The sequence below is a fragment of the Passer montanus genome, unplaced genomic scaffold (assembly GCF_014805655.1).
Source record: "Passer montanus isolate IOZ18808 unplaced genomic scaffold, ASM1480565v1 scaffold76, whole genome shotgun sequence".
In the NCBI taxonomy this organism is placed as follows: domain Eukaryota; kingdom Metazoa; phylum Chordata; class Aves; order Passeriformes; family Passeridae; genus Passer; species Passer montanus.
The window spans coordinates 3,433,169-3,455,062 of record NW_024372813.1 but is presented as its reverse complement, the minus strand read 5'-3'; the positions used below and the strand labels follow the sequence as shown (position 1 = coordinate 3,455,062).

At 54.8% G+C, this 21,894-nt stretch overlaps 2 protein-coding genes across 5 annotated transcripts; one reads left to right on the top strand and one right to left on the bottom strand.

Annotated features, from left to right (window-relative positions):
• Nucleotides 1–112: 112 nt before the first annotated feature.
• LOC120512693 (protein eva-1 homolog C-like) lies at nt 113–10,484 on the bottom strand. 4 transcript variants are annotated; one of them, XM_039731284.1, is made up of 8 exons: nt 10,147–10,484; nt 6,978–7,177; nt 3,191–3,314; nt 2,859–3,011; nt 2,496–2,711; nt 2,337–2,408; nt 1,930–2,019; nt 113–1,230 (listed from the first exon to the last, which is right to left on the bottom strand). In XM_039731284.1, the coding sequence occupies exons 1-8, from the start codon at nt 10,481–10,483 to the stop codon at nt 845–847; spliced, it is 1,578 nt and encodes a 525-aa protein (XP_039587218.1). In that variant the 5' UTR covers nt 10,484; the 3' UTR covers nt 113–844. The 4 variants fall into 4 exon arrangements, with proteins under 4 accessions (XP_039587218.1, XP_039587219.1, XP_039587220.1 ...); XM_039731285.1 differs by having other exon boundaries at nt 2,568–2,711; nt 10,147–10,477; XM_039731286.1 differs by lacking the exon at nt 1,930–2,019 and having other exon boundaries at nt 10,147–10,482.
• A 1,768-nt stretch (nt 10,485–12,252) lies between these two features.
• LOC120512697 (chloride intracellular channel protein 2-like) lies at nt 12,253–21,207 on the top strand. Its single transcript, XM_039731292.1, has 6 exons — nt 12,253–12,654; nt 17,150–17,259; nt 17,686–17,811; nt 18,812–18,918; nt 19,304–19,485; nt 19,630–21,207. Exons 1-6 carry the CDS (start codon nt 12,598–12,600, stop codon nt 19,789–19,791), a joined length of 744 nt encoding a protein of 247 aa, XP_039587226.1. The 5' UTR covers nt 12,253–12,597; the 3' UTR covers nt 19,792–21,207.
• The last annotated feature ends 687 nt before the right edge of the window (nt 21,208–21,894 follow it).

Sequence of the window (21,894 nt, the reverse complement as noted above, 5' to 3'; positions counted from 1 at the left end):
AGTACCAGGAGCGCTGATGGGAGGCAAGATACTTCTCTGCAGAGGGAGGGCTGAACTTTGCCTCTTCCTTTTCCCCTTTTTCATTACTAATGACCAAGGTCAGGGAGAGATATTGTGCCTAAGAGCTGTTGCATTTATTCGCTGGAACAAAACACAGCAAGTTAAAACTTGGGGCTCTCCTGCCACTGGGGAGAGTAGAGAGGAAAGCATAGAGCAACATGGGGTGACAGAGCTCCTGAATGCCTGCAGGTAGGTGACAGCCTGTGTTATGCTGAGCTGCCCGTGGCCCCAGCCTGAGGAGCAGCTCCCTTGGCACAGCAGGGCTGCATGGCATGCACCGTGGTGGGGCTGTGCTGGTGATGCCTGCTGTGCTTGCACACCCACTGCACCTGCCTCTTCCTATATCCTTGCTATTCCTGCCTCTCCACTGCTGACAAAGTGCCTGAGTGCAGGGTGTGTTTGCAGCACCAGGAGTGGAAGCCAGTACCCAAGGAGAAATAGGAGCAAGCAGCTTCAAAGGGCTCAGGGTGGGCTTGGCACAGCTGATCAGGGTTAAACTCTAGAGCCAGACAATGCAAGCTGAGAACAGGGAGGTTAGGTTAGGGTTGGTGGCATCTGTGGCAAAGGAGCCCATGGCCCACAGAACCATTACACAACTCCTCAACACACTGAGGGTCTGCATGTCACCCCCAGCTGGTTGATGGACACACTGGAGCTGCCATGACCCTGCTGCTGCTCGGGATGTCCAGTCACCCCAAGGAGCCTGAATTCTTACGTCTCTCTGATGTTGGATCCCACTGAGCCTGCACTCCTCTCCTGCTCTCCAACCATTTTCTTCCAGTTCTTATTTGGTGGCCGATTTGATCTTGTGTATAGCATATGGGCTTGACTCCTTGGGCATCCAGATCTCCTCCCCACTGTGGCCCTGGTGCTCCACTGCTCCCTCCATAGCTGCCGTCAGCTCAGGGCCGAAGATGCTGTCAGTGGCCCGGTAGGTGCGGGTGAGGCGGCGGAAGGAGGAGTCTGAGGAGCTGTCATCAGGGATGTCTTCATCCTGCTCATCCCGCAACTTTGTCCTGCCCAGCTCTGAGCTGCTCCCCAGCTCTGGGTCTTTGAGAGCCTCCCTCACCTCCTGGAGGAAGGTTGTTTTGGGGCTGATGATGCACAGCAGCAGCATGAGGCCTCCTGAGACTCCACAAAGAAAGTAGAGGGCAACTTTCTCTGGAACACCTGAAGGGAAAAGGAAAGAAAGACACAGGGTACAAACTGCTCTGATCTGCAGTCTGTGGGGTACCAGTGCCTGCAAAGCTCCTCTGCCAGGCATGTGGGAGTAAGAGGAGGGGAGCAGGGATGCCCTCACCTCCCAGGCTGCAGAGACAGGACAGACTCTGCCCCAGTGACCGTGGAAGTGTCACCTAGAGCCTGATCAGCACCCACTAGTCCTGAAATGGGCCTTTCCCCAAAGAAAACCTCCAGTGGTATGTGGGGTAGGCAGAACAGGGGAAAGAATAATCCCTTGGGGAATTAAATGAGTAATTTCCTCTGGCAAGGGAAATTTTTGCCTGCAGAAAGGTGGTCTCCATCAGTGCCTGCAGACAGGGCAGGAAGGAAAAGGCACAGTGGGTAATCTGGCCTGTTGGAAAAGGAAGGTCCACAGGCAGGACTGTAGCCATACCATGACTCTTGATGCTGTGGGACTTTGAGGCTCGTTCCACCTCTGAACTCCCACCCTACCTGTCCACCCCAAACCCAGCACTGGCACTTGGTGCCCTGCTCCTTCGTGTGCCTGTTGGCCCTGCTGGAGAGGTTTGGGGTCTGGCTGCCTCTGAGATGAGCCCTGGGTTGAGCTGGGGCCACTTGGGATGTCAGCCACCCCCCAGCCTGCCTTATTTCCCCAGGTGCTGCATGAGACCCAGGGAGGCCACATACCCCAAAGGTGAGCAAAAGCTGCCAGAGAGCTAGTAAAAATCATGCGGTCTTCCTGGAGCCTGGAGAACCTGGGCCCTTTGTACCAGCCACCTGCAGTGACAAGGGGGTGCAGGCTGAGGCACGAGGTGCTCTCAGTGTCCTGGCTGCCTGCTCCTGCCTGTCCTTGCCCATACCACACTCCCATCCTTCCTGCACAAGTGCTCTCCTGTCCACAGGGATGACCCTGCAGATGCCACCTCCATCCCCTCGTATTGGGCACTGACCAAGGGATGGTTTCCACCATGGGACAGGGATGCCAGGCTGGAGTGGGTACCAGGGATGCAGACAAACCACGGAAGGGCTGGTTCACCCCGGCACAGACATGGTGCCGCACTGCTTGTGGTGTAACCTTCCTCTCCCCACTTTACCGTGTGTGTAGTCCGAGAGCAGGAAGGGGTCTGAGGTGTCAGGGCCCACCTCCTCCAGCAGCTGCTTGGGCACTGCAGGGAGAGCACACACCAAGCATCACCACCCTGCTCCTCCCCTGCAGCCCCTACCTCCCTGGGTAGCCCCATGCCCCTGCCTGCCTGGCATGGGGTGGGCAGAGCAGACACTCCACCAGTAGCCCCTGTGCCCCTGACTCTGTGGGGAGCTCTCACCACAGGTGTAAGAGACTCGCAGCTGCTTCTTCATGCCAGGGAGGCACGGGTCCCCAAAGGTGGCCTTGTCAGCAGCCACGGTGCAGTTCCCCTTGCGGTGGCACTTCTTGGAGACCCTGCGCAGAGCATCTGGAGCCACACACTCTGCAGAGATATGAGACATGGACCCATAGGCAGAGCTGCCTGCCCCTCCCTGCTGGGCATCAGCCAGCAGAGGCAAAGGGACACAGGTACAGCCCAGTTCTCTGCATGACTCCTGCCCCATTTCTGTCTCAAACCATTCTGGCATACCTATATGGGGTTCTCCTGTGTTTAAGACATCACATTCTGGTTTGCCCCGCAGGAATCGTCCATAACTTGCAGAATAAATGGCCAGGATGGATTTTGGTCGACATTGCAGCCTGAGCTTGTCATTTTCACACACGGTCTTGACCCGATGGTTCCCTAGGGAGTGACATTGCTGAGGCCCTGATGCATCCTGAATCACCTCTCTTAGGCCAAGGGAAGGGTTGAAATAGGGCTGCAAGGTGCAGGAGCAGCCATGCTCTCCTTCCTGCCTCTTTCTGAGCAGCTGAGGTCAGGGAGAGCCCATGCAGTGTTGCCCAGACCATGCTCCACCTCACCTGGCCGACATTTGTAGGATGCGATGAGATACTTGTGTGTCCCAGGACATGGGTCTGGTCCAAAGACCTGGCTGTGCACTGAGAACTGGCACCACTGCTGGTCCTGGCACTCAGCCAGCAGCTTCTGGAGAGCAGAGTGGAACAGGTGTGAGTTGGGTGAGAAGTCCTGAGGCTGTTCTCACCTCCTGTGCGTCAGTGCCATCACCACGCTCAGGGAAGTGGCCTCTCACCCCACGGAAGTGTTCCATAGCTGCTCCTGCCCACCCCGATACAGACATCCCAATTCCAGTGCCTGTCCCTGAATCAGTTCCCCCCCTGTACCCACAGTGAGTTATGTGTCCTACACAGCTGCTACTACCTGTGTTGGTACCCATCCCAGTACCATACCATACTGTACCATACTGTACCGTACCATACCATACCATTCCATACCGTACCGTACCGTACCGTACCGTACTGTACCATACCAATCATACCATACCATTCCATACCATACCAATCATACCACACCATACCATACCATACCATACCATACCATACCATACCATACCATACCATACCATACCATACCATACCATACCATACCATACCATACCATACCATACCATACCATACCATACCATACCATACCATACCATACCATACCATACCATACCATACCATACCATACCATACCATACCATACCATACCATACCATACCATACCATACCATACCATACCATACCATACCATACCATACCATACCATACCATACCATACCATACCATACCATACCATACCATACCATACCATACCATACCATACCATACCATACCATACCATACCATACCATACCATACCATACCATACCATACCATACCATACCATACCATACCATACCATACCATACCATACCATACCATACCATACCATACCATACCATACCATACCATACCATACCATACCATACCATACCATACCATACCCATACCATACCAATCATACCATACCATACCATACCATACCATACCATACCATACCATACCATTCCATACCATACCATACCATACCACACCATACCATTCCATACCATACCATACCATACCATACCATACCATACCATACCATACCATACCATACCATACCATACAGTACCGTACCGTTCCATATCGTACCATACCATACTGTACCGTACTGTTCCATCCCGTTCCATACCGTACCTTGCCATTCCATACTGTACCGTACCATACCATCCTGTACCGTACTGTTCCATCCCGTTCCATACCGTACCGTACCGTGCCATACCATAGAGTATCGTACCGTACCGTACCATACCATACTGTACCGTACCGTTCCATCCCGTACCATCCCGTTCCATACCGTACCGTACCGTGCCATACCACGTGTCTCTAGCACCCGTGCAGGCGCGTGCTGACACGGCCCCATCGGTCGCGTCCCCGCGGTCCGTGCAATGGCCCCGCGCGGCCACGAGGTGGGGTCTGAGTTTCACCCAGGGGCCGGTCGGGCCCCGCCCGTGACCGAGGTGGCCGCGGTCCCTCTCTCCTCCTGCACACGCGGCCAGCCCGCGAGTGGCCGAGCCGTGCCCTCGGCTCTGGTAGGAGTCGCTGGGTAGCCCGGCCTTAGGTGGCTGTGGGACTCACTGCCCCTCTGTTCCCCTCTTTGCCCCCACAAGTCCCACAGCAGTGGCTCCGCAGCGGAGCAGAGGCTGCTGACAGAAAAAAGGGGGGGGGGGGGGGGGGGGGGGGGTTCCCCTTCCTACCTCTTCGTGACTCAGGCGCGGGGATCCCAGCACCCACAACGGAGCCTCCTCTCATCCCTCATTCCCCTCCTCTGTCCCTGTGCCTCCCGCCCAGCTCAGGACTGAGCCTCAGCTTGGTCTTCACTGCCTGCCAGAACGGAAGTTCACTAAGGAAACACAAGCAATCTCTCTTCCCAGTTGCTGCCTAAACAGAGCTGAGACTTGGCAGCAGCTTTTCTCTCTTTGCTCTCTGCTCCAGACATCCCTGCTCCTTAAGCGGCAGCATGTATTCCAGCCCTGTGCCAGCATGGCCACCCCACCCTTTACCCAGTATGAACCTAAGCCACACAGACCTACTCTCAGACCTGCCCTTCAGTTTCCAAGCACCTGCGCCAGGCCATGCTCTCCATCCTGCAGAGAGGGGGATCCTGACCTGTTTGCCAAGTGGCTCATGGGACCAGCCTGGTGCTGTGCCAGCATGGTCTGGCTTGGTGCTTGCAGAGCTCCTGGAACATGCAGGATCCCAGGAGGGGATGTATGGTTGGAGCAGGACTGGGCAGGAAAGCCCTGTGAGCTCCTAAGCAGGGCACTGGCTCATCCACTTTTCTTGTAGGCAGCTGCAGTCACTGGCTTTGCAGCAGGTTTGCCCCAGCCCTAGCGAGGAGCTGGAATAGGGTCTTAGAAAAGCAGCATATGAAATTATGTCCCCATCTAGGGACCTAGGCATTAGCTTTGAGGAGATTTCATCTATTTTCTTCTGTCAGCCTCTGCTTTCCTACCCTTTTCCTGCACCAACTGCTGCCATCAAACAGGCACCCCTTTGGTCTGCGTCACTAATCCAGTCCCTGGGACCTGCCAGCACAGATGGGTGCTGCTTCTGGCTGGGGAAGAGCCAAGCTCTGTGCCAATCCCAGGGGATGCAGCCACAGGGGTGAGTGCAGTATCTCAGGGGGTCCTGTCTCACTGCATGAGCCCAACAGCCTGGCTATGGCGCTGCCCCTCTCCCAGAAGCCAGCCCCAGATGCCAGGGCATTATCTGAGCCTGCTGCTTCCTGTGGGATTTCTCCAAAAGCCGTCTCAGGACACAGCAGTGCCTCCTGCCAGGCTCTACTCTGGAACACATGGCAGAACATCTCTTCTACCCTTAACTTCCAAAAATGGTCTAGGAAAAGGGCCCCACAGTGAATCACAGATGATACAAAATTTTGAGGGACTGTTAACTCTCTGGAAGGCAGGGAGGTCTGACAGAGAGACCTCAAGAAATCAGAGGACTGTGCAATCACCAACCACAGTAAATTCAACAAGGGAAAGTGCTGGATTCTGCACCTGGGAAGGAGCAACCCTGGGTGTATGGACTGAGTGTATGCTGTGGGTCCTGGTCAACAGCAACCTGAATATAAGGCAGCAGTGCCCTGGCAGTCAGGAAGGCCAACCTTTTCCTGGGGGCATCAGGCTCAGCCAGGCCAGGGAGGGGATTGTACATCTCTGCTCTGCATGGGGCAGCCTCACTTTGAATACTGTGTGTATTTTTGGTCACCATAATATAAGAAAGATACTATTAGAGAGCATCCAAAGGAGGGCAACAAATACTGTGAAGGGCCTTGAGGGGAAGCCTTATGAGGACTGGCTGAAGATACTTAGCCTGTTCAGCCCAGAGGAGTCTGAGGAGGTCCTCATTTCAGTCTACAACTTTCTCATGAAGGGAAGAGAAGGAGCAAGCACTGATCTTTCCTCTGTGGTGACAGGACCCGAGGGAATGGGCTGAAGTTGTGTGAGGGCGGGTTTAGGCTGGATATTAGAAAAAGGTTCCTCTCACAGAGGGTGGTTGGGAACAGGCTCCCCAGAGAAGTGGTCTCAGCACCAACCCTAACAGAGTTCAAGAAGTGTTTGTGCTTCTTTTATTCCATTGTTCGGTAATCCTGATGCTGATGAAAACCTCCTCAGGGCATGAGGAGGCTGCACTGCCTGCAGCCCCCCAGCCCAAGCAGGCAGCTCAGTGATGTGGAGACAGAGGGCTGTGCAGCCTGGCCCCGGGATCCCTCCCTTACCAGGTGGGCGGTGGCAGACGTGCATTCGGTGCTCTCCTGGGAGGCATTGTCGGGGCTGGGGCAAAGGTTGGTGCTGGGCACTCGACGCCCGTAGAAGGCCCCGAGGATGCTGATGGTGGTTTTGTGAGGGCAGACGATGAGGAGCTGCTCTCCATCACAGGTGTGGGCAGTGTGGTTCCTCAGCACCTTGCGCAGATACCCTGGAAGGGGAAAGCAGGGATCCATTGTCCAGAGGAGACACCAGGGCCACAGCAGTCGTGGCACTTGGGCACCCAAGTGCTGGTGGCAGTGAGGGTCTTGAGATGAGGCACTTATGGAGTGAACAAAATCAGAGCAGAACAGCAGCAGAGAAGATGGGCTTGTAGCAAACTTTGCATACATAATTGCTGCCAGGAGCCTGGAAAGCAGCACAGAATAACTAAGCTGGTTAGCAACAGGAAGGGAAAGATAGAGGCAATACAGCAAGTCAGAGAAGATGGAGAAATCCCATAAGGAGTTGTCAAGTGATTAGAGAAAATCAGTGTTGTTATGGAGCCATGGTGGGGAGAGAACAAGGGTGAGCCAGAGATGGTCCTCCAGTGATGATTCTGGGAGTCAGGGTGAGGACGATGCTCTTTGTCATAAGTCTGTCACAAGCTGAGCCATGAGCCAGATGAGAGAAGGGTCCAGGGGCTGCTGCAAGCTCCCACAGCTATCTGGGTCAGTATGGATGAGTGTGATCCACAAAGTCATCACTTGAGCCCAGCTGACCTCAGGTCTCTGCTGAAGAAACCCAATGTGTTGCTGCAAACTATTCCTGGCCCACAACCCTTTCAATGGCAACTGGCCCTTCCCTCCTTGAATTCCCATCAGAAAGCTTCTTTCTTTCAATCCTGCCTAGTTCATGTCCCAAACTACTGCCCCTGTTGTTTTCCCTACAGGGGACAACAAAGTGGGACTGTTCTGTGCAGTGTCTCCAAGGGCTTAACCTGCAGCATTAGCTCCAGTTGGCATTGGCTGTACTGGGTGGGCAAGGAGTCTTTTTGTAAGAGCTCTTCAAGCTGCCAGGTGCTCTGAGCAGGCACCAGTTGCTGAAGAAGGCTGTAGAAGCAATAAAGCTGAAAAAATGTGATGTGTATGAATGAATGAAGCACTTTGCATCTTTGAATAAAACAAAACCATAGGGGAAGCATCATTTTGAGGCTTGGGAGACTGCAGCAGGGCAACATGGGGCTTCTGACCCCCCAGCTCTGGGGTCTTTGAAGGAACTTGCACCTCAGCCCCAGGCTGGTGCTGGGGCCCAGGGCAGGACATGCACCCTGTCCCCCAAACCCCAGTGTGTCAAACTCCCCCAAACCAAGACAAGAAGTTGGGAGCACTAGCTCCCCTCCCCCCTCCCTGCAAACTGCTGCCAGGCTCAGCAGCACAAAGGGCCCCTTTTGCCTTCAGTACTGCCACTAACCCTTTGGTATCTGCAGTCAGCATCCCTCCCTGTGATGTCAGCAGGTGCAGCTGGGAGCTGCCTCCAGCCTGGAGTTAATCTCTCCCTTGGCGTTATTCCTCACAAGCTGGGATGAGCAAGTGAGTGGCCACAGCATCCCAGAAGCAAGCCCTCGATTGCTTCTCTGCATGCTGGAGGAAAGAGGAAAGGAGAGGTACAGGAGGGTAGGTGGCAGTAGACAAGGTGTTCTAGCCAGGTCAAAGCTCCAGTGTGATGCAAAGATCCTCTTTGAATGGCACAGAGTTGGATCAGACCCTTGGAGTGCAGAGCTCACGAAGAGGGGACAGGACAAACCTGGTCTGTCCCTCTCCTCTGGTTGCCCCATATCACTGTATGCTGGAGCCTGTGAGTGGCACAGGATCCTGCCCAGGCTGCCAGCCCCCATCTCCTTCCTCTGCATCCCCTGCAGCAGTCCCACACTTGCAGCACCAGCCCCACACCTGGCAGCAGTCAGATGCTCCTGAAGGTTTCAGAGCCACCCTGGCCTTGACTTCTGCATAGCACTGACTCCAAACCCACCTGCCTATACCCAACACTGCTGGATGTAGGGCTGCCTAAAGTCCCCACTGCTGGGCAGCCTTGGATGCAGAGGGCTCAGACAAATCCTAGGGTGGCAGGGAAGTCAGGGGAGAAATATGAGAAGAAATGGGTTTCCCCAAATCCAGCCTTGAGGCAGTCACCCTGTTCTGCTGTCATGCCAGCTGCGGGCACCAGTGGTTTGTATTTTAAAACTGAGGCTCAACATTGCCATGAGTGCAGAGGTTTTCTCCATCACACTATTTTGGGCCAGTGAGCAGCTGTGGAGATGGTTTTTTTGGGTGGAGCCATGTCAAGGAGGATGTAGGCAGCCTTTGTGGGTAATTCATGCCAGTAGAGCTGACTCAGTCTCCGGTGCTGTGGTTGTGCCGTTAGCTCTGCCCAGATGAAATCACATCCTCCTCAGCACAGCCCATCCTGCAGCATCAGGCTTTCACCCACCTGAGCTCGGCTGAGCAGATGGAAGGTGTGTGGCTGTTTCCAGATGATTCCTAGGGAATGCCAGGTGCCCAGCCTGCCTGCACCTGTCCTGACTGTTCAAAGAGCTGGGACAGAAGGGGTCCCAAATCTCTGCCTTGTCTACACCTATAAGGTTCACCTGCATAGCCCTGGGGAGAGCTTCTGTCCCATGCCATATCTTGTGGCAGGGGACCCTGCAGCACCCCTTCTCATGAGTGGCTCTAGGTGGGGCACAGCCACCAGCTCCATCTAGGGACCAGGTACAGCTTCAACCCAACGATTCCCTCTCTTTCTCAGAGCAGAGAAGGCTGGCAGGGTAGTGTTCCTTCAGCTCTACACACTGCCCAGCACTGAGGACATGAGCATCGTGGCTGAGAGGATGCTCAGCAAAGCTCAGGGACTGGCTTGATGCTTGTTTCATTGTATTTCTGCCTGCAAACTATCCAAGAGAGCACAGCAGAGCTGGGGAGCCACTCTCACGTGCAGCAGGGCTGTGGGATGTGTGCAGTGTGTTTTCAGAGAACAGCCCTGCGTGGAGATAAAGAAATCCCAGCATTTTGGGGAAACTCACTCTGGCCTGCCATGGTTTATACCTCACTTGTCCCTACCCCACCAAACTGCTGTTGCTTTGCCCTCCCATCATACCAGCACAGTTCTCAGCATTCCCCTCTCCCCTCCTTCACCCCGACTCACCGGACAGCTCCGGGCTGGCCTCGAGACGCACAGCAGAGCAGAGGAGGAGCAGGGTTACGGCTGGCCAGAGCAGTCCGGCCATGGCACAGCCGCTGTGTCCCAGCCGGCAGCTGGCACCAGCCGGGCCTGGGCAGGGGTGGTGCTCGAGGGGTGACACTGCGCGGGGACAATGGCTCACTTCTCTGCCCTGCCGACGTCCCGAGGCTGGGCGAGCGCATGTGCACTCACTCTTAGCCTGCTGCCCAGGGCCAGGGGCTGCTCGGGACAGCGGGGTCACTCTCAGCACAGGAACATTTCCCCCAGGGCACCCTGTTAGGGGTGAGCCGTGCCTTGGCATCCCATTGCTGGCAAATAAACTGGCAGCCCCTTCCCACCTGCCTCTGTTCCCCCTGGACAGAGGAACAGGGCTTGACAAGGTTTCCAAAGTGTCCCTAGCTTTCTCCCAGAGAGGGTGAAACAGAAATCCAGATAAATGTGTGCTGTAATCTCAATCTCAGCAAATGTCCGGCCATTCACTCTGTGAGGAGGAAGGGAAAGGCTCCTTGAACTGCCTCCCAGGCAGCTGTTCCTGCAGAAAAGACAAACACCCTGCACCCAGCAGTGTGGGAAGGGACTTCTTTGCTGCCACATTTCTGCCTCACAGCCTCTGTGGGGCCAGGTACTGGGCATTCCAGCACCTTGTGAGGAGGGCACTGTGTCATACTGTGCCTCCCACCTGCAGGACTTAAACCCCTGTTTGTTGCTTCAGCTGGAGGGAAATGCCATGGACTGGAGCTGCTGGCTCTTCTCCCGGCTGAGATCAGCAGAGACAGCAGCAGCTGGCAGTGCCAGGAGCCATCACAGCTCTCAGAGGCTCAGCACTGCCCCAGCAGGGGTAGCTGGGGAGGCTGTGGCAGCAGTGGGTACTAGCACACCTCACCTGGGGTCCACAGCAGGAGCTGGGTGGTGGGTGTTGAGCTTGTGATGAGGGTAATGCCATAGCCCTGTGGAGCTCTCACAGTGCCATCAATACATACCTCTTGATTATGGGAGTATGAGTCATAGTGTCCCATTGAGTAGGGTTCCAAATTCTCCCAAAGTTTTGATGGGGCAAAAAAAAATTGCCCACCCCCTGCAACCCCCAGTGTTAGCACCACTCTGGGCTGCGTAGCAGGACCAGGGAAAACATCTTTGTTGGGGAGTCTCCTCCAGGGGTCTGCAAAATAATTTTCCATCCTAATTGCCTTGAGGGAGATTGCTGTCTGATCAGGGGTTGATTATTTGGGGAAAGCTGGAGCCTGTCTGAGCGGGGGGGGGGTGGGGGGGGGGGGGGGGGGGGGGGGGGGGGGGAAGCTGAGTCAAACGTTGGGGATCCCCATTTTGTGCAATGGTACCAGCTATGTGGTCTAGGGGTGCAAGACAAGTCTTGCCTAAGAGTTAAGCCTGTGTGTGCTGGGAAGCTGCATCTGCTGTCTCTGCAGCCAGGGTGATCTGACTGCAAACAGTTCACTCCCATCCTGGGGAGGAAAGCAAGCTGTTCATCCTTCCTGCAAAACAGCCCAGTTCCAGGAATGGGGCCCTGCTGAAGGTCAGCCCTGAAGACATCTCATCCCACCATCCTGCCAAACACCACATAGCTGGGCAGCTGCCAGGGGCACTGTGGGGTTCTCCGCTGCTCCCCGGCATGCTTCAGCATCTTTTATCTCCTGCCTTAGCTTAAGATTTTGCAATCCTTCCCACCCAAGGGCTATGCCCCACCTTCAAAAAGTCAGTGACATGTGCCCAGACTGCTCCACTCAGCTTCCCTGAGTGCTTGCCCTGTGCAGCCCAGCTCCTTGCAGCGAGGGGTGCTCAGACAAGCCCACGCAGGGATCCCCCGAGGGTGGTGGGCTGGGAGAGGAGCTGTACCTTCTCTCCGGGTGGCTGCCTGTCATAATGCAGCCGCAGGAGGCAGAAAAAAGGTCAGCCAGGTTCACCCCAAATTGATAAAGAAGCCCTGGGGCACTGGACACCAGCATAAGGGTGGGAGAGTGGCAAAGGGCCAAGACTGGAGCAGCAGGAGGAGCAACAGGCATGACTTCCTCTATAAACCCCTGCTCCCAGCTGGGAAGAGATAGCGGCAGTGCTGTGGACACCAGAGGTGCTGGGGATGCCAGCCCACTGCTCAGAGGCACTGGAGGAGCACCTGGGTGGGTGCGATAGACTCTGAATGTGACCAGATAGACCCATGCTGAGTCACTTCTGAGAGGCCCTGCAGCTTCCTCCCCTTGCTGGCGGGTCCTGGTGCACACCCCATTGCTCCTCCCTTCTTCAAGAGGAAGGAAAGTGTGAGCTCCAGCCCTCTGCGGAGTGAGAGCAGCCAAGAGGCCCAAGGCCCCAGCCCTCTGAAAGCCTTCCCCATCAGAGCTCTGCAGGGGACAGATCGACTCCCCAGAACAGTGTGCGGCCAGTGGTCCCTCCGCCCCTGCTGGAATGGACAGTCAGCAGCACAACACCACCAAGGAGCCTGAGATCGAGCTGTTCCTGAAGGTGGGTCTCGCGGGGGCGGGGGGCAGTGACTCTTTGGCTCGCCCTCACCAAGATGCAGCTGGGTTCAGGTGTCTTCATGCTCTGTGAGGCTGGAGATGGGTACCAGTTTCAGTGTCACTCGCCACAAGGGCTGGCTAAATGGTTGCCCAAACAGGGGGACCACACGGTGGTGTGGGGACTGTGGAGTGTCACACTCAGCAGTCTGAGAGATGCCCTGGTCTTGTGATGGTTATGCACCCCAGAGAAGTGGCACTGCTGGCAGCAGCATGAGGAAGGAGTGGGAACACACATGCCTCTCAAAACCCAGATAAGACAAGCCCCAGCCTGGGCACAGCAAGCAGGAGGGCTGGCAGCAGCCACTTCAGCTTCTTCTGAGAGCAGAATTATGAAACAAGCATGGATGGCTTGGGGAACTGGTGCGGGAATCCACATGTGGGCGAGATGGGGCGGCATCACAGAGGGGTATTGGCTGGAAACGGTTTCTGGTTTTTTCCCTGTTAAGCAATTTTCTGAACCCTTTCCTTGGAATATTTTAACACTCAAGTTCAAAATATCTGCAGCGACCATGGGCAGTGTACAAAGAGAGGAGCCCAAGCTGTTGGCCGGTAACTTGTGTCTGCCCACAGCAATGCCAGGAGAGCCCTGGGACACACTGTCAAGTGACAATGAGTAGGGGTGACGCCTCTCTGTGCCGCCTCATCAAGGTTTTAAGGGTGGTTTCTCTGTAGGCACTCAGGTCCATGGGCTTCATTGCTCTCCTTCTGGGGCAGTTTGGTGCCCAAAAGGACTGGGTCAGAGGCACTAGCTTCCCTGGCACAGGCACCCAACAGTTCTAGGCACTGAATGGTGCCTTCCTTGGGGAGTAGTTGGACATACTTGCTAGAAAGAATTATCTGAGCCTTCCCAGGAGAGTTCTTCCCTGTCCCCTTACCAAAATTTTAGCCACAGCACTTCTTGATGGACATTGAGCTTTGCTGAGCTGGATCTGGACAAGTGTATTCTTGGTAAAATAATCTCTCTTGAATTCTCTGCTTAACACTTTTCCTTGGGACGGCTGGAAAAGAAAACAATACACGAGGTGAATGCAATGGCAGCAGCAGCACATTCTAGGGGGTTTTCAGAGGGAAGTGAAACAGAAAACCAGCAGCATCATCAGGACTTCCCCTGTGCTGTAATTCAGCGTGAAAAAACCGTCCTGGCTTGTCTGTTCACAGAAAAGTTGATGCTGTGCCTGCCCATCCCAGCACACAGCACCCAGCTTTACCAAAGACACAGCGGCTCTAGCTGCTGACAGGAACCTTCCCGTTCCTTCAGCACCTCCCCAGGCTGGGAACGCCTCAGACAGAGCTGTTGCTGTGACCAGTGGCAGCTGTAAGTCATGGGGAAAGCTGGTGCTCCCACAAGCGCCTACTGGTACAGCATGGCATGGCACGGCATGGCATGGCACGGCATGGCATGGCACGGCATGGCATGGCATGGCATGGCATGGCATGGCATGGCATGGCATGGCATGGCATGGCATGGCATGGCACGGCATGGCACGGCACGGCACCTGCCTAACTTTCACTTTGGCACATGCTGGAGTTACCATGGTAAGGATGGACAGGTGCAGAGCAAGTCCTGCTTTACCCTGAGGTTGGGGTGGGTGGTTCCCAAGGGGCTGGAAGTTTCTCACCCTGCCATGTCCCTAGCAAGAGCATTGTCTTGTTGGCTGGGAGGCTTTCTCTTTGCAGCTCCACCAGGCACTTAGCTGCTTCCTGGCTCTCAGGGTGGTTGTAGAAGTTGTGGCAGGTCCCATGGGGACTGAATATTTAGCAGTGCCCCAAGCAAGCAAAGCTGTTCCCTCCTCCCACTGCATTTAAGGCTGTTTCACCATGGGGAAATCAGAGGAACTGTGAAGTAGCTTTGGGGTTTCAATGTCCTATGCCTCAGAAAGTTGGGGCTAAAAGCCTGCAACCCTCTTAGAGATTCTGTGCTAGTCCATGCTGGGTTTCTGTATCATCTGAGGACAAAAGGACAAAAGATTGAGGAATGTCAGTCTGTGCCTCGCCCCCCCACCCCACCCCTGCAGTTCCTGCTGCAGCAGGAGGAGCAGCAGAGGCACTTTGGGGAAGGAAGTGAGGAGCAATGACTCCCCCCACTCCATGCTGCTCTGCGTTTTCCAGGGAGGGAGGGCACATGGCTGCAAGTCTCCTCTGAGGGCTCCTGGCTCTCTGGGCTTCCCTCCACGACCAGTGGTTGCCAGCAAGGCCCTTCCAGAGCCTCATGCTCTCCCAGCAGTGCCCGGGTGCTGGTGGAACTCCCCTCCAATTCCTCCAGATAAAGGTTTTGGCTCTAAGCATCCTGGTACAGGCCTGATTCTTTCTCCCTGCAGAGGCCATTTTGATTTTCCTTTCACTCTAGTCCAAAACTCCCCACCTCTCTATTTTTAAAAGATAAGTGGGAAGACCAGCCTGAACAACTCAGAGACTGGAGCTACCAGACGAGCATGGAAAGACCTGAAGCAGGTGATCAGAGTCTATGCCCAGAGCAGCCCGAGCGACAGGCACTCCTCTCGCTGAGGCCCCCACCCCACCCCAGCACTGTCCCAGAGCTGCGTGCTGCCAGGGCTCAGCACAACAGCTCCCGAGGGCACAACAGGACAAATGAAACCCTCTCATTCCCAGCCTCGTGACAGGCCAGGGAAGTTGAAGAGAGTAGTGAGGAAAGCATTGGTCCTCATGCTAGGCAGCCACAAAAGCACTTGCTGAGCTGTTGACTCTGGAGATGCTCCAAAGCACGGCCGTGGTTTGGGTCATAGGTGGCAGGGGTGCTGGGGAGGGCGAGCAGAGATGCCCTGAGCTCTTGCCTGTGGGCAGCCCTTGAGGCTGTTCTCTGACTTTCCCCTCCAGCTCCTTCAAAGGAAGACTGAGACCCAGTTTCACTCCCTTCCAAAGAAGCCCTAGCTGCTATTGCTCGCACAGAATGTTCCTGAGCTGTAGCCCTTCTGGGAGTATTTGCTATTAACAGACACTGACCAGCCTCATGTAGATTCAGCTTTACTGTTGGGCACGTCCCAGGGAATCAACGTTTCTCAGTTCCCATTTCCTTCCTCATATTTAATGACATAAAAAATACTTATTAAAAGTAATTTTTGTTCCTCTGGAAGGACTAAAAGGTCTTGGCATGATGGAAAAACAGAACCCCTGCTCCAGCTTACTACCTGGAGTATTGGAAGGTTGTTTTGATACTTTTACAGTCCCCCTTAAGGTGAGTTTGATGTCAGTGTTCTCTTCCTGCAGAAGTCGTGCACTCCAGACTCCACAGGTTTTTTGGCATCTGTGGTGAATTGTAGCACCTACCTGCAGCCCAGGAGAACCAGTCACAGGTCTCTGTCTCCTCAGCTATCCTGTCTATGGGTCCCAAAAGAGATGTGAGCTCTGGAGCCATGTCTAGCTGCCCACCCTGGATGTTTTTGCTCCTACTTCACTCTGCCAGATCCTCTTAAATCTCATCACCCTCCTGCTTAACCTCAGGACTTCAGCTCACTATCAGATATCAAAGGTTAGCACAGAGCTGTCCCACTAAGGCTCATGTCCCACCACGCACTACTCCAAGGGAGCAGCATCCTTCTGTAATAGGTCTGGCATGAGCTGTGCTGCTCCTCCCTGCCAGGGCAGGGTGGCCATGAGCCAGAGCACCACAGTTCACATGCGGCTTAGGAGCCCAGTAATTCTCTTAAAGAAGTTGAGTTTCCTGTGAGCCATTTTACCTCTTACCACAGCACAATTTCCATCTCACAGCAGCATCTCAGCCAGTTTTTGTGAATTGGAGAACCTGTCATATCCTCTTACCAAACTCCTCATAAAGTGTTTCGGTTGTTTTTGCAAAGGATATTTTCAGCTGCTACATAGCAAGGAAATGTGCTTCACTCTGCCTGTGTCTGTGCTCATTCAGAGGGGCTGGCTCCTTTAGCAGCTGACAGTCATCTCCGTTTCTTCGCAATGCTGTGGGGGATACAGCACAAATTCTCTTCAGCACAACCCTCCTGAGCCCACCTTGGGGCAGGCTGCTGGGTGGTTCTTGGGCTGGGGACATCGTGCCTGGGTTCGTTAAACACACGCGAGATGGGAGGCAGACATGACCAGCACATGAAAACAAATTGCTCTTTTCCTGGCAAACATGAGCTCATTTCCCTTCTCCCACTGTCTGCAGACTGGCCTCCTGGCCAAGTGGACCCTCCCTTCCTCCCCATCCATTAGCAATCATTTTCTCTCCCTGCCTCCCTTTCCACTTCCTCCTGGCTTTATCTCACATTTCAGAGAAGGATCCAACCCCTTGCATCCCGAGTATGCTCCTAGTGGCCCTCAGGGCCATGGCTCAGGGTGGGTCCTACAGCTGAGCCCCCCCCGAGTTGGGAGGGACTCCCTGCAGCGTGCTGTATCCAGTGGCTCTTCAGGTCCAGGCATCTAGGCTGTGTAAGGGTTAAATCTTCATTTTTCTGCTTTCCTGGCAGGCTGGTCTGGATGGAGAAAACATTGGAAACTGCCCCTTCTGCCAGCGCCTGTTCATGGTGCTCTGGCTTAAAGGGGTCAAGTTCAATGTCACCACGGTGGACATGACCAGGTGAGGTGGCACTGAAGCCCTGGGCCAGCAGTGGGGTGAGACACGCCCTGCTCAGCTTACCCATCAGCACTTCTTCCCCCTGCCTGCTCTGTAGCCTGTGTGTCACTGCACAGGAACAATCGCTGCCCACAAGCTGCCCACCTCACTTGGGGTGCAAGTGTGGGCCAGCACGGACTTGGGCCACCTGCTAATGTGCATGGCCCAGCAACTCCCTGTCCTGCTGGATGTGAGGATGACTTGAAGGCACCACTGGGCAGATCCAGAGGCTGGAGAGCACTTGTCAGCTCCCTGAAGCCAGCAGAGCTAGGAATGTTCCTCATCCTGTGCTACCTCCTAGCCCCCACCTCTGCTGTGGCCACTTTCCTTGGGGACTGGTGGAGGCAGATGTGGTACAGGCTCTGAGCCAGCTTGTTTTCTCTGCTCCAGGAAACCTGAAGAGTTGAAAGATTTAGCACCGGGCACCAACCCACCCTTCTTGCTGTTCAACAAGGAGCTGAAAACAGACTTCATCAAGATTGAGGAGTTCCTGGAGCAGACCCTGGGTCCACCCAAGTAACTGCAAACTCATTCCTTCCCCATTTCGGGGCCTGTCACAGTGTTGTCCAGGGCTTGGTAGATTGGAGAACCGAGGCAGGTTGCCAGGAGGTGCCCCAGGGCAGCCCAGGCAGGCAGGTGCCCCCCCCTGCCCCTGAGCCTGCTCTGCAGGGCAGGCCCTTTGATGCTGAGGGGCTGGGTCCACTGGGGAGGGCATGGGGACAACAGGAATGGAAAAGAGTGGGAGGAAATGCACCAGCCATTGCACCCCCATTCTGGGGGCAGAGGAGGAACATGGGGAGATCCCTGCAGGGACCCTGGCACTGGGGGGTTTGCCACTGGCTGTGGCAGCTGTTGTTGAGGTAGAGGGGAATGCGAGGCCCCTTTGCTTGTTTATACTCAGTGCACTCAGCTGAATGAAAGTAAATGCCCTTGCTTGACAGCAGCAATGCAGATGACCCATAGGGTGATTGGGGGGGTGGTCTTCCCTGAGCTAACTGGGGAGCCCTCCAAACCAGCTTCCCCCATGCCCTGTGTGGCTGCAGCCCCCGCATTGCTGCAGAGGAAGCTCAAATGCATTTGTCACCTGCCTCTCTGAATGTGTCTGCCCTTGCAGCACACCCTGGAACATGTCAGCAAACAGAAGACAGTTCCTGAGGAAATCATGGAAGCTTCTGGCTTCCTGTGACCTCCTCTGTGCTAATGTGCATCCTCTGGGCTGGGCCAGAACTGCCTGAAGGCAGAGCTCTGCTCTGGAGTTCTATTGCCACCAGTGTCCCCAAACTGTGGAGTATCTGCCCTGAGATTGTCTCCTGGCAAACACCCAGGATAGAAGACACAGCTCACAGGGTGGCAGCTGCAGTAATTTACATCATCATGATTCTCCCACAGCCAGATGAACATCCCTGCATCCTCCAGTACCAGCCCTGGGCTCTGTTGCCCAGGAACTGACACCGCTGTATCCCTGCTCCATCCCAGCTCCATTCCTGCCTGCACTGACATAAATGTCTTTTTCAAGGTATCCACACCTGAGCCCCAAGTACAAGGAGTCCTTTGATGTGGGCAGTGACATCTTTGCCAAGTTCTCGGCATACATCAAGAACCCACGCAAAGAAGCAAATATCAGTAAGGATTGCGGGTTGCTGGACTCTAATCAGTCATGCTGCAGCATGAGAAATGCTTTTGTCTGCTGGCAAATCCTGCCATCGGGTTAAGGTTCCTGCTACCTGCCTCACCAAAGCCTCGTTGGGAAGTGGAGAGGCAGAGGGGAAGGATAAAGGCAGTTCTCTGCTCCCTCCACAGGGATAACAGCAGAGCATAGGGTGATGCTGCTGTAGTCCCCTGGGAACAGGGACTGGCCAGGGTCAATGCTGTGTCCCAATGGTGTGGTCTTGGGTGCTTTTTCCCTCTCTGCAAAACCTGTGGGAGCCTCAGGCAGCCCAGCATAGCCTAAAGCTTGCCTGGGAGTCCAGGGCACACACTCACTACTCTTGGTTTTCCACCTTCCCAGATTTTGAGAAGGCTCTGCTGCGGGAGTTTCAGCGCCTGGATGTTTACCTGAACACTCCTCTCCCAGAGGAGATTGACCAGGATAGTGTGGAGGACATCACCATCTCCAAGAGGAAATTCCTGGATGGAGACCATCTGACTCTGGCTGATTGCAACCTCCTGCCCAAATTGCATATCATCAAGGTAATGGCACTGGCCCCCAGGGCCAGGGTAGGAGGGCACCTGCTCCAAGAGGAGTGGACAGGGAGTCCCCCTGCCAAAGCCAGAGAGTGAGTCTCCCCCAGACCTTGGAAGTTTCAGCCTCCTCCTCCTTTCACTCTTCTCTAGATTGCAGCCAAAAAGTACCGTGACTTCGAGATCCCAGAGGACATGACCGGCGTCTGGCGGTACCTCAACAACGCCTATGCCTGTGATGAGTTCAATCACACCTGTCCTGCAGACGAGGAGATCGAGCACACCTATGCCAGTGTTGCCAGGAAGATGACCTAACCATAGGGTGGCGTGGGCTGGCAGCATTGCCCTGGCTGAGCCCTCCAACTCTGCAGTCCTGACACAACCAAAAACAGCCGATGGAGAGACTGGAGAGGGTTTACAACATTGCTAGCTCCTGCCTTTCAGAAACAGCACCTTGCTCACAGCCCCTGCCACTGCCTCCTCCTTCTGTGCTCCTGGCTGCAACCCCTGGGCACCAGCAGTGCTGACCACATGTATACACTGCTCCCATCTGGATGCATCCCTACTCCCTGAAAATGTTTCTCACAGCCTGTGACTATGTGTCATGGGAAAAGATGAGCACTAGCCTACTACAGCAGTGCTTTCTCATCAAGAGATGACACCCCCAAATGGCTAGGCCAGCCCAGCCTCCCCATTCCCATCTGTCAGCCCTGTGGTCCCAGCCATCCTGCTCTTGTCATGGGAACCCAGTGCTTCCCCTGGGTTGGAGATGCTTGTATTTGCCTATTGCCAACCTGCTCAGCACCTGGGGCTGGCATTTGGGCAGCCCTCTCTTCCAAGACATCAGCTCCCTCTGACGATATGGAAAGGCTCTGCCCTGGCAGTTCATCACAGTGAAAAATTGTGCTCACTGTTGAGGGCTGTGACATGGGTCTGACTCCCCATAGAACATGGGGGTAGGTGGGTGCTGGGGTGATAGTTGGTGCAACAGTGCCAGGGTCAGCTGTGGGAGGAAATAAAGGGTCAGGGGACCTGCAAAGGGCCTGAGAAGGGCTGAGGATCAGGACATCCCTCCCATCATTGCCAGCACCCAGGGCCACGTGCTGCTACCTGCAAGGTCCCGCGTGGCTCTCCCAGCTCAGAAGCCTCTGTGCCTTGCTGAACCTTGCAGAGGGTGCAGCCATGCTCTAGCTCCATACCCCCTAGTTCCCACCAACACTTCTGGCACCTGAGGCTGGGAGAAGCCATAGGGTAGGGCACACATTTGGTTTCCACATTGGAAAGCCCAGGAGAACAGACAGCAGCTGTTTGGCAAAGTGCTGTATCTGTGGAAAGGTGTGGGCAGTGTCCCTTGGCTCAGCATGCCTTCACGTCCTGTGTCGCTGACATGAGGCATCAAAGCTGCTCTACACAGCCATGACACCCTGTGTTCCCCCTCTGACACCTCCAGCTCCCCCAGGACTCCCACCAGACCTTGAGAATTCAGCCAGCCCTCCCTAACCAGCCCCAGGGCAAATTGATACTGTACAGTGGGCATGGTGGGTTCTGTGGGAACTGAAGCAAGCAGAGTCTCCTCAGCCCTCACTGCCACTTTCCTCTTTGCACTAAAAGTGTGTCCTTGCAAGCCTGCCTCAGATAGTGCTGGGTTTGGGGACTGGGTTTGTTACTAGTGGGTTTTGGTTTGTTGGTTTTTATAAACTAAGAATAGCAATAAACTATATTTTAATATGCCTTTCTGGTCTGCTGTCAGCTAGGCACAAAGGCTGCTGGCATAGAGGGTGCTGTGGAGTGGTAGGGGGCTTTCCTGCAGTGGAAACTCCTGAGATTTAGCAGAAGTGAAGCTGTAGTTGCAGTCTCTGCTGGCCTGGATCACTGGCTCAGAGTCAACCCAGTGTGTTGTGGCGACTGGGCCTGCTCCTCCCTGGAGGCAGGACTTGGCATTTCTCCTTGCTGACCAGCACAAGGTCTGGTTTTTCAGAAGCTCTGCTGTTCACTGTGGTGTGTCAGTGGGAAATGCTGGGAAGGCTGGGCTAGGTTAACCCTGGCTCTGGTGGGGTTTGGAGGTTGATCAGAAGAGAACATGAGGCCAAGGTTTGGCCAGAACACATGGATCCATGGTTTCTTTTTGCATGATCTTCCTCCCTGAAGGGCTACCACGTGTCTTTTGCTCCTTTCACATCTCATGGCAAACAAAGCCTTTGGGCGTCTGGGCATCCCAAGCTGATTCTCAGTGCATGCTCTGGTCCCTGAAGACAGGACTCAGCCAGTGACAAGGCTTATCCTCTGCTGCCAAGAGCTTCCTTGCTGGAGCAGTATTTGACCTTGCTGGTATTTGGAGGAACCTCTCCCCTTCATCCCAGAAGCTGGCCATGCAGTTCCTCTTTCTGGAGGATGTGTCTGTGAGCTCCAGGTGGCTGA